The sequence below is a fragment of the Erithacus rubecula genome (genome assembly GCF_903797595.1).
Source record: "Erithacus rubecula genome assembly, chromosome: 5".
NCBI lineage: Eukaryota > Metazoa > Chordata > Aves > Passeriformes > Muscicapidae > Erithacus > Erithacus rubecula.
The window spans coordinates 15,365,766-15,378,193 of NC_136687.1; the positions used below are offsets into that span (position 1 = coordinate 15,365,766).

At 37.2% G+C, this 12,428-nt stretch overlaps 1 protein-coding gene across 8 annotated transcripts in view; it reads right to left on the reverse strand.

Annotated features, from left to right (window-relative positions):
- Window positions 1–12,428, reverse strand: part of KCNIP4 (potassium voltage-gated channel interacting protein 4) — a 385,554-nt gene that overhangs the window by 88,188 nt on the left and 284,938 nt on the right. Inside the window, exon 1 of one of the 8 annotated variants that reach the window (XM_079306870.1) lies at window positions 2,180–2,907. The exons of the other annotated variants lie outside the window; for them this stretch is intronic. Within the exon in view, the coding sequence (XP_079162996.1) occupies window positions 2,180–2,291 (112 nt within the window). The 5' untranslated portion in view covers window positions 2,292–2,907. Of the gene's footprint in view, window positions 1–2,179; window positions 2,908–12,428 lie in introns of those variants that run through there. 8 annotated transcript variants of the gene reach the window in all.

Here is a 12,428-nt window from a genome sequence, read left to right on the forward strand (position 1 = left end):
GCTCTTCTTCACCATAACTGCACACAAATCACTGGAGTTGTAGCAAGTTAGCAACTAAGGATTTATCCTTTGTCTTCTCCGCCCTGTAACAGCAAACATCAGGCATGCTGTCATTTCTTTCAGTGATGTTTGCAGTATAAGTCAATGTAGCAGGGATGTTAAGCATGTTAAGAAATCAGAAATCCTAACTATGGGAACAGATTTGTTTCAGCATATGACCCATGACCTGCCTGCATGTGGTAGATGGGGAGGACTCACTGCTTATTTGGGTTTCCATATCAATGCTGGCAGTTTAAATGTGCTCCTCCATGGATATGAACAGAAAACCTTTCCTTGCATTCAGTAGGTGAACAACAAATTACTAGTTCTGAATACATGATAAAATATTCCTTAACTATTTGGGGCAGAATTCTTGTTTAATGTAGTGGTTGTACCCAAACATGGAAGAGTTGGTTAGCACAGATCAGTCTCAGGGGAACTGGAAATCCCTGAAGTCACTGGAGTTACTCACACTGCAATTATAAATAAATCAACAGTACCTTAAAAAGTTTAATCTTTTACATTTAGGGATTGGTTTATGTTGCTAGGTACTTTTGAGTGAAATTAATATCATGTGAGAAAATGCCATGACACAAATGGGTGCATTAGAAAAAAAAAGGTGTACTTGAATTGATAGGTCATCTTGAAATTATTATTATTATTATTATTATTATTATTATTATTATTATTATTTCAATGTAATTTGTATCAGGAGGTTTTTGGGTCTTTTTAAAAAGTGAATTAATAGAGCTGAAATCACATAAAACCTTTTTCCACAAACTTAACAGCAATACCAGTGAGAAATCAGGGAAAGGATTTAACTCTACATATACTTAAAAAAGCAATATTGCATTTCAATTTTTTTCCTTATTTTTTGCCATGTGTAATCAAGCTGAAGCTAATGCATAACCATGATGATTTTTTTACAAGTCACAAATGTTACACATTCAGAGTACTCAGAAACTCTCAAGTGAGCACTACTAAGGGGTAAATTATCCATTGCTTAGAACTGAAAAAGTAATTCCATAACCAATGCATAATATAGTAACAAAGCAAATACATATTCTCACCACATGCAGTTTGAAATATGATTTACTTCAGTAGTTCAGTAACTATATAAGTGCTAAAGATTTCAAATTTTTCAGCACTCTGAACAATTTTATGAGGTGATTATGTGAATCTTCATCCATCAAAGATCCTATTCTATGATGAAAAGTTAATGTTTCAGAAAACTGGAGTGCTCCCCTTGGCTATGTAATTCTGACTGAAAGCAGTTAGCCAGCAAAAAGGATTGGTTTGGACTGACAAGAGCAAACATAATGACAAAAGCAAGTGTTTTTTGAGCAAGGGCTTCAGTGACTGAATGGACATTTTGTGAAAAACTTGAAAAGTTGACAGCAAAAAGTCTCAGTTTCATATGCTGAAATAGCTGAAATTTCATAAGCTGAAATAGCTTATTTCTATAAAATGTGAAAAAAACCCCCACACTTTGAATAGAAATAAAAGTCCTAATAAATTAATGTGAAACCCTCTTTGGAAGTAGATGAAACGATATGACCCATAAAGTAGAGAGCAGAAAAGATTTTGAGCAAGCAACAGGAATTTAAAAACATATATTATGATATATATTTTAAATACACACATTTAATGTTGGCACCTATGCCTTTTTTTTTTTAAGATGTAGAGCAAGCTTGATCTTAAAGCTCATCCTGTAATAACAGTGTACTGCATTTATCTATGAAACAGGCTTAAAACACAGATACTTATAAAGAAGAAAACTCAAATTACGTCATAAATCAAAGAGCAAAGCATTTTGTAAACATGAACTGAACTAAAATCTATCACATTCAGTAGCACTGAACAGCTTTCAAAGGCAACTGACAGGTGTTATGTTCACTATTTTAGTCGTCTTTTAATGAACATCCTCTCACAGTTGTAAATTCATTGTAAAATAAAAATCTTATGCTAGCATCTACTTCTGTTTTTAATAACGAAGCAAAAGCAACAGAAGTGAACCAGGGTTTTCAGTCTGTTACCTTTCACTTATTTAATTTCACAGCTTTTTATAGCTGATGCTCTCTATTTTTGCAGATCAGACACCAAACCTACAAACAACACAAACTGTGAGTGATCACTTTACCTTCTGAAAAATCAATCAGTCCCAGCAAATGAAGCAGCTTCAGAGATGCAAATATAATCACAACAATACCCACTGTTTGTAGTCCCTCCGACTCCCACTCGAGAGTCAACATTCTTCCAACAGGCAAATCATTCCAGTCTTCACACCGGGTTGCAATCAGAGGGAAATTGGAGGATTTTCCCAAGAGTTTGCTTTGAGGAAATTTGCAGTGGTGTACAGCACCACTACACCAAACAGTGGCAGTTCAGCAGCCACTCCAGCTGAGATGAAATATTAGATAAAGCCCCGCATCTCATGCTTCTCTAAGCGTTTGATTTCAGCAGCAGCAGGCTGAGGTGGACCACGCACCTCTGGGTATGGCATTGTATCCGTGGAGCAGCGATCCTGGGAGCTGCTGGAGGAACATCTGTCTGAGCAGGAGACTGGGCTGTGCCAGTGCCCAGAGGAAAAGCTCTCTGGAAACTTGCACGGGGAGCAGGCTGCTATCAGCACTCACTGCCCCAGCACTCCCACACGCTGCAAACCTCCCCGGCTGCACAGCCTTCCCCAGCCGCTCTCAGCTCAATTTTTGTTAAGTTTGAGAGATGACAGTTTGCTAGAGGCAGACATCTGTTTTCACGTGCTAAATGCTGCATGTCAGAAAAGTACCGCCCTCTGCATTAGAAAGAACAATGATCAGAGAAACGCTGTCCCTTCCTCAAGCATCACCAGAGTCTAATTAAATCTTCATTGAAAGTGAGACTAGAAATTAAAGAAATACACATCAGCATGATCAGAGCCTCCAGCTAGCAAAATACAGTGCTGTCAAGGAGACACACTCTCCAAACCCCTGATCCATAGCCAAGAAAAATGTATTCTTTATTGATTAAGAAACAAAACACTGCTTTTCTGCCTCAGGACATGAACCTAGAAGTGCTGAACCCCAACTCTGATATGCATTAATGGGCATTAGGCATTTTCCTGGGAAGATCTTGCCCAGGCTACACATCAGGAGAAAAAGAATCCCAGCTGAATTATTAGACAGTCTGCATAAAACTAATTTTCCTGTGTTTATTAATGTGATTACCAAGAGGAGTGTGAAGAATATGCTCTGAAAAATATTTATGCAGCACATGCTTACCCAATACAAGGTTATGCCTAAACACCCTTCTGCCCATCCTAAAAATTTAAATGAATCTTGTCCACTGCTATACAAAGCACAACAATAAAGTTAAGGGAAGCCTCAGAAAAAAATATTTAGACACTTTTATTAATTAAAACATATGTTTTAGCACTAAAAAGAATTACATAAATGACGTCCAGTATCAACTACTTGTATTGCTAAGGTCTTTTGGCTATAAAAAAACTTTTGCCAACTATCAAGAAGTTCAGGAATTTCTATTTTTGTTCAGAAAGTCATTATAATTTTAAATTAGCATGGTAAGTTGTAGCATTAACAATCTATTGTTTATGGGCTACCAGGTAGAGAAAGAAAAATGTAATCTACAATTTACACTCAGTTTTTTGTTTCCTTTGAAGGCTGTATGCATTGAAGGACAATATAAACAGAACTTTAGAATCTACATATTTTTATTCATTCAAAAATTCATGTGTGTACCTCAGTTAATTTTAGGTTATATCTAGGCAAGAATATTATTTGAATTCACACTTCTGGCTATTTAATACTAGAATGTTGTGAGTTCTGTATTATTTACATATGCTGTCAATCTGAGTGTCAGTTCACTTTCCCATTAACCTATAAAGCTAAAACACTGTCTTAAGAGGAAAGTACAGTAAAAATAAATCAAATCAAATACACTATGCCACAATTCCCCTTCCAAATATGTCCTTTTTACATCATATTCCATATAATCAATTCACTTTTCCTGTTAAGTTTTTCTGCTCTTAAAAGAAAAGCAACATTTTGTTTACTCCTTAAAATTTCTAGGTATTCCACATCATCTTCTCCTTTTAAAGCTCTGACATGCTGATCTTGACCTCATTCTCATCTCTGGCTTCTATTTTTTCCTTAGGCTTTTCTTTTTCTCAGATTTGTGTTCTTTTTCTTCAATGATGAAGTATGAACAAATGTTTACAATATTCCAGAAACACTAACCTTAATATAATGACACACTCACACTATAGCACTTATTAAATTCAATATAATTTAGTACTAATAATTGGTCTCACAGTAATTATTAAAATGGAGAAATCTGTCATTTCACACTCTCCTTTCATGCAGTAATTCAGGCTACTTTGTGCTCTTGTGCTGCCCTGCCTCTTCTACTCCCCCACTGAAGATGACAACCCACTTGTAGAAACCCACCAGCAAGAAGTGGTCCCAGACACAGCCAAGGTTTTGTTTCTTCTTTCAGACAAGAAGAAAGACCTGTACCTCTTAAAAAAGATGAAAGGGAGAAAGATTATGAATTTGATGAGTTTTAGGGGTACAGCAAAGCTGAGAACATACACTTGAATTAATGTAACTGAGTACTGATTTCAGAGAATGCCTCCTTAAAAAACCAGATTTTTCTTGTTGCTTCTTATGATAGTTCTCTAAGTTAGGGGAACCATACACTGAATTTGTGAGTCTCCAAGCCTCAACTTAGAAAGAAAAGAAACAAGGATAAGAAACTATGTGGAAAGAAGAAGGAAGTGATACATGAAATCTTTCCTGCAATATGCCATGCAACAGATTAAAACATCAATGTTACTTAGAGAGGTGAATTCTTCTGGAAGAAGTTCAATAAAAATATTCTATGCCCCAAAACACCTGAAAATTAAATCAATCTTGAATAAGGAGATAATAACACTCTATTATAATGTATGACAACTCTTTGTATGCTTATCCTTCTAAAATCAAACTCCATTGCAATTTCTCTCATGCACTTCTTATTTTGTTCAACAATTTGAAAACAATATTTATCTGACACATTCTTATGTGGTGCCTGTATTTACAGTGCAAACACATTTTAAAAGCTGTTGAAAGAATTTTCCCATGATGTATCCCTTCTGGATACAAAAGGAAACACAATTTTTTACATAAAATTGCAAAAAAAAAAAAAATGGAACTATGGGATGACATATTATAATATCCAACCCCTGCTCTGGCTTGTTCTCTTTCCCTAAATCCACCTTTCATTTTTGACTTTGCAAGGCATGCTGGTGGTAACTGAGCAATACTTTTATGTTTGCACAAACTTCCTAGTGATTCTTCACTTGGTCACATGGAGGGGAAAAAAATACTAAAATTTGTTATGAAGCTACCCTATCTAAACATTGCACCTTCCACTGTCCCTAAATTCTTCTCCATTAAGATTTGAAGGAGCCAAGGAAGGAGATGCAGTGTGCTAGCCCTGTAGGGAGAGTCTTGATTGTCCAGAGTTTAATGATGGTGACAATAGGGTGGAGTGGTTATGGGTGAGAAGCAGAGGAAAGGCCAGGAGGGCAGACACCACGGTGGGAGTCTGCCACAAACCACCTAACCAGGATGAAGAGGCACATAAAATGTTCTGTAAGCAGCTGGGGAAGAATCATGATTGCTAGCCCTTGTTCTCATGGGGGACTTTAACTTGCCAAATGTCTAATGGAAATACAAGCCAGCAGTGAGCAGGCAGCCTGGAAGGCTCCTGGTGTGCGGCAGATAACTGCCTGACACAGCTGATGGGGAAGCTAATGAGGGACATGTCCCACTGGACCTGCTCAGCAATGGGGTGCTTGCAGCTGTGAAATAGGGGTTTTCAACTCAGAAAACTCTGGAGGGTTTTCTCAGCAGAAAGGCCAGCTTGGGCCTCTGGACAGACACTGCTTGGTAAGGTTGAGAGAGTCCTGTTGGAGGCAGTCCTGCAGGGCAAAGGAGTGCAGGGAGGCTGAAATGCCCTAAGGAACAACATTACAACTACAGGAGAATGCTGCTCCCTGTGTGCTAAAAGATGAGCCAGGGGAAAGACAACTGGCCTGGGTGAGCAGAGAACTTTGGCTGGAACTCAGAATCTCTGCGTAGAAACAAGTACAAATTTTTCTCTCCTAAGTAAATATTCAAGAAGAACCTGTGCTGAGTCCTGTAGGAGACATATATTATCTGGAAGCACAGATCCCAAGTGAGTTTTGAATAGAGTAGATTTGTCTATATTAGAGTCACCTACATGAATGATCCAATTTTGGAGTCCTAACATTTTTCCACAAACAATCCCAACTAATTACTGACTACTCTAACCATTTTAAGTTGAATCATTTTTGTGTGGAATGCAAATAATATAAAAAGCACACCTTAAATAGGGCAGTGCATTATGCACTAAGTGCAGTTTGCAACTGCTGCATGCTTGTCGATTACCATCAATTTTCCCTAAAAAGAAGAAAAAAAAAAACCCACCCAGAAATATTATTTATAATCTTGAGATATGGGAAATTAAATTTCATTAATTTCAAAGTTGACTAAGAACAGAGAAAATCTGTCATTTAAAAACAAACATTCTATCAAATTTAATATATCAGAAGAAGTAGCAAATGCTAAAGGATAAGAAAAGGAAGATAAGAATTGAACAACTAAGGAATAAAACAATTTTAAATTCTAGAAAAACCTAAATAATACCTAAATAAGAATTCAATTATGAGCTTATAAGTATATAAAATTTCCCTACAACTTAATATGGTTACCCAGTCCTTTCAAAATTATCTGGTATTATCACACTTCTTTTATACTAATCCCAGTCAGCACTAGGTTCTTGATTATATCTGTCATTGTAATTAGCACAGTAAAAGGACATGTATTTTCTTTTATTTCCCTTAATTCTTATTGAAATTCCCTTAATTTCTTATGGAAATAACCTTTATTTCAATGTTTACATGAAATTTTTACTCGAAGTTATAAACTTTTCTTCTTTACAAATTTCTTCTGGTTCTTATAGAGAACCTACCTGATCCCTAACACATTGAAGTGTTCAATCTTTTCCCTATATTTTCTTTTTTATATTTTCTTTTCACCATCTGCTTGTAAACAGTATCAGTCTTTTCAGACTTTTCTCTTTATACCAATAATAATTTTAATTTCTGTGCAGATATCTTGGATTTGCTGTTTTCTAATGTACAATGACGCTGATCAAAACTGAACAGTTTTCAAGGCAAGGATGTATTACTATTCATACTTGAATTTTACTGCCTTCCTAGGTGCTAAAATCTGCACAGCATTGCAATTAATTTGTGTGTGTGTGTGTGCTTGTGTGTGTGTCTTAATTGGCTGCAAGTAATAGTTCATTAGACTCTATTTGATATTTTCCCCCAATGTATCTGAAAAGGGAAACTGCAGATGAGTTAGAAATAGAAACAATATTTGGAAGTATTAATTAGGTGCCCTTCTTTCTGTACTCTCTTCTTCCAGAGGGACATGCTAGACAGCCAGAAGAGAATGAAATGATCAAATAAACACAGAAAGGGCACCTACAAGCAGGTCAGATAAACGGCAAATCTTCAGCTTCTTGTTCATGGCAAATCTTCGGGAAAAAAAGCTTCTTAGGAAAGTTATCTGGTGGATAATGAACTTAATCCTCCTATTAGTTAGCCAGTGAAAAATTCACTCTTGGGCAATACACTGCAGATTTCTACACAGAAAAGTTTCTGTCTTTGGTCTGAAGAAGAAAACTATTTTGACTAGAATGTATTTCAAGAACCAGGAGAAGAAATTCTTTTACACATACCTTTTAAAGAATTGTTCTCAGGATAAAATAATTTTGAATATAACACCTCCTCTGTAGGCTGCTACAGCTAATCACAGAACATCATGTAACTTTCATAAAATGTTTAGAAAAATGAAGCTAATGTATGGAATTACATTGTTCATCTCACCAGCACTGCAGCTGCTCAAGAGTCCAGTATTGCACTAGCAGATTACTTATCCAGACAGTATTGCAGGGAAAATTTTGCTAGCTAGAAGAGCAAGGTAGAGTGTAATTACACAAGATTAAATTTGTCAGGCTTCATATATCATCTTTAATATTTACACTAAGTGCCCTAGATCTTTAATGGCTGAAAGTGAATACAGGCTGAGAAAGGAAAAATTCAACATCTGTACAAGCAAGATAAATTTCACTGGTTTGTAATCAAGGAAGAAAACATGATATCCAAGCTTCTAAAGGCTCAGTCTCATACTCAGAAGTAAATTACACTAATATAACACTGTAGTTATAGCTGTATAAAGGTTCTAGGCTATGGTATGGGATTTCATTTCTTTTTTCCTCTCTTCATTTTCACCTTATGACTCTCACGTGCTTCTAAGCTTTTGTTCTTGCTTTGATCTATATCAAAGGACTGCTGCCATTACTGATCTAAAAACAGAACCTGAAAGGAATCCCACAAGAAAGCCATTGCCAATTCTCCTCATAATACAGCATTTATTGGTCAAAAAATCTAATTGACACAGCATGTTATACAAATATGTATAAAATACTTAGTGTACAAGTGGTTTGTAAATTAAATTGAATGTCCGTGGGTGCAACGGTTGCATTTTACTTTATTAAGCTTTAGCAAAGGATTACAGAGCAGCTATATGTTTCCTAAATTAGGTTAAATTACATTTATTAATAGTCAGTAATCAAATACTGGTTTGTTTTACTGCAAAGCCCACTGGCTTGTTTGCCAAATGAAATTACCTCTAAATTATGCAACTGTGTCTTCATCCTACAGACCTGGGTTGTTGTTTTTTGGGGTTTTTTTATATTAAAATCATAATTACTGCAGCAGGATGGTCACTACCAAATTTGTAAGCACAAATCTACTCAGAAGAAGTCCAGTATAATGGAACTACTAAGGGCCATCACACCCAACTACTTTGTTAGCTGTAGAGACCCACCTTCCTCTAAGATTTGTTTTTCCTGCTTATAAGAACATACAGGTTTTTGCCTGTACAACCCTTGTCTTCTTCAGTCTTTTCACATTTGGAACAAACATGGTAATGACTTGATGAGTTTCTTCTTTCAACTAATATTTTTGTAATTATGCATTGAAGCAAGAGGATGCCATTATCAGTGACTTTATTCATGCAAATAAAAAACTGCTGGGAGGCCAACAGTTCAAGCTGGTAGAAATGATGGAACAGAGTAGCAGCATTCACAGCTCCATATTAAGCCATTTTCTGTTAGCCAAATTATGACTATATCCACTCATGCCTGCCCATACATCTAGGAAGCCATGCATTTCTGGGCTGTGCAGTTAGATGACCTCAAATGAGTTTCTAAAGAAAAGGAAGGTGTTTTCTCTGGTGATGAATGAGAAAATAAATGAACCATGTATGTCAGTAACAAAAGCTAATATTCTAGTAACAAACAGGAATATTCATCATCCAAGCCTACAACACATTTATCAATTCAAAATCATCAACCTATCCTCTGCAAAATCCTCGGTTTCAAAGCAGGTGTTTCTGGCTCTCTATGGTTCAATGAATGGTTAGCAACTAAACCAAAGGAAAAAAATAAATGTATTATTAACCACAATCATAAGAACACCACTATTGTGCAGCTCTTTTTTTGTATTACACCTTTCTCTGACATAAAATAACCAATGTACAATAAATGTTCTATTTCTCTTTTCCAAAGGTGAAGCACTGTATTTCACCATAGCAACCAGAAAGTATTATAAATGAAGGCTGAAGAGGCTGACATATTTCTACATTTTATGTACTTGTTAACAAATGAGTATATTTGTCCTGCAAAGATAAGCTATTACATGTTTGCAGCACATTAAAGAAACCACTGTAATCCTAATTTGGGTCCTTTGCTCTACATGATTAGACATGTACTACATATGAAATATGCACAGGTTTGACTACAGATCTGCAACACATGGTTATCATCCCAAATTATACAATATTCAGATTTGGTCCATATCACCTTGTGAGAGACTGGAATGCTAATGATTAATGTCTCAAAACTATTGACCATTTGCAAAAAGAGCAGAGTGCTTTGCTGACCATATGCAAAGTAACACTCAGGTGCAGAGGGGGTGCACACCCACCCCTGGAGGATGGCCATGACAAACTCTCCTTTGTTCAGCAGCAAGCTGAACTTTGAGCCAGATATGGGAACAGATCCATGAGAAGAAGATCCTGCAAGGCAGGATAGTGCTTTTTATCATGTCAGTGTCTCCCTTTCACAAAGGGCTCAGATGTGGAAACTCCTTTCCAGGGAAGTGCCAGGACACTGACACTTTGACCTGAGGGTGTTCAGCCCTTCTGGTGGGGCACAGCTGGCTGAGCCTTGCTGACATGAGAGCTGCCACGTCTTAGGGGTTCCATAAACCATCAGTGACCTCTGAAGTGCCCTGTGATCCACAGTGTTGCATCATTCAGTGCAAAACATTCCCACCTGATCCTGGGCATACATTAACCCACTGAAATTTGTGTTTTGCCAGCTTCACCTATCCCAAATGGATCAAGACTTGGACATTACTTTAACCAACAGACATCAAAATTGCAGCAATCAAATCTCATTCACAGATCCACATGTGGCAATATCAGTCTACTCTTTTCCTTCCTTCCTTCCTTCCTTCCTTCCTTCCTTCCTTCCTTCCTTCCTTCCTTCCTTCCTTCCTTCCTTCCTTCCTTCCTTCCTCCTTCCTTCCTTCCTTCCTTCCTTCCTTCCTTCCTTCCTTCCTTCCTTCCTTCCTTCCTTCCTTCCTTCCTTCCTTCCTTCCTTCCTTCCTTCCTTCCTTCCTTCCTTCCTTCCTTCCTTCCTTCCTTCCTTCCTTCCTTCCTTCCTTCCTTCCTTCCTTCCTTCCTTCCTTCCTTCCTTCCTTCCTTCCTTCCTTCCTTCCTTTCCTTCCTTCCTTCCTTCCTTCCTTCCTTCCTTCCTTCCTCCTTCCTTCCTTCCTTCCTTCCTTCCTTCCTTCCTTCCTTCCTTCCTTCCTTCCTTCCTTCCTTCCTTCCTTCCTTCCTTCCTTCCTTCCTTCCTTCCTTCCTTCCTTCCTTCCTTCCTTCCTTCCTTCCTTCCTTCCTTCCTTCCTTCCTTCCTTCCTTCCTTCCTTCCTTCCTTCCTTCCTTCCTTCCTCCTTCCTTCTTTTCTTCTTCTTCCTTCTTCCTTCCTTCCCCCTCCTCTCCTTCCTTCCCCTTCTTCCTTCTCTTCCTTCTTCCTCTTCTTCCTTCCTTCCTTCTTCCCTTCTCCCTTCCTCTCTTCTTCCTTCCTTCCTCCTCCTTCTCTTTCCTTCTCTTCCCTTCCTCCTTCCTTCCTCCTTCCTTCCTTCCTTCCTCCTCCTTCCTTTCCTTCCTTCCTTCCTTCCTTCCTTCCTTCCTTCCTTCCTTCCATATTTTGTTAAATTTTATTTTTAAGATTTTGTATTACTAGAGATAATAATCAAAATGGCTACATAGCTGCTTTCCACTGCAGCCAAATTGTTCTAAAATAAATCCTACATACATTTATTTATAAATACATATATTCAGTTTTGTTTCACTCTAATAAATCCCAAGGGATCTATTAATAAGAACCTAGGTTATCCTTGCCTTCCGTGGTAAGTTGTAACACGGACACTAAATACTTTTTCTTCAGTGCAGGGCCTGAAATTCACATATAGATGACTTCTGATAAAGAGGTTTACTCCTGATAAATGGTAGTAGTAGAAAGAAAAATAAATGGAAAGGTAAAGGAGCTTTTCTTTTTTATTCCCTCTTTTAATTTTTTTATTATTTTTATTTTAACTCAGAGCTTTCACTCTGACAATATCAGAAGCTTCTTAAACCTTTTAATGCTGCCATTAAAAGTATAAGTTAGGCAGAGGACTAACAGTTCAGGAAATTTAAAGTTTTTTTAATCTGGACACCCATTATTTCAAAAAGAGAGAGAAAAAAAATTAAGGGGAAGGGTTTGAAAGACACGGCATAACTTGATGTTTTTCAGCACCTAAGACAGTGGCTCACAGCCCTATTCCAATGCAAGAACCTACAATGATATTTGAGGATCCATGGAATGCAGTGGAATTTTTTTGCTACAGCAATTTTGCTGTGCTGGCAAACCAGAAAGCAGCTTTAGGATAAAACCAAACCCTGAAAGGAGTAATGACTTACAATGACTTATCACTTAAGTAAGTTAAAGGAAGGTTGCAGATATTCCCTGAGGAATCATTAAAATGCCCAAGTAAGCACAGCACCATGAGGCTCCTGTAGATACTGAAATGAGGGAAGCAACAAAATACAGAAGCACGCAATCTTGAAGCTTCAACAAAACTTCAGATACCACTTTTGATTGTGTTATGCTGCTGCAGGGAACAAAATTTTCTTTAGTAACTT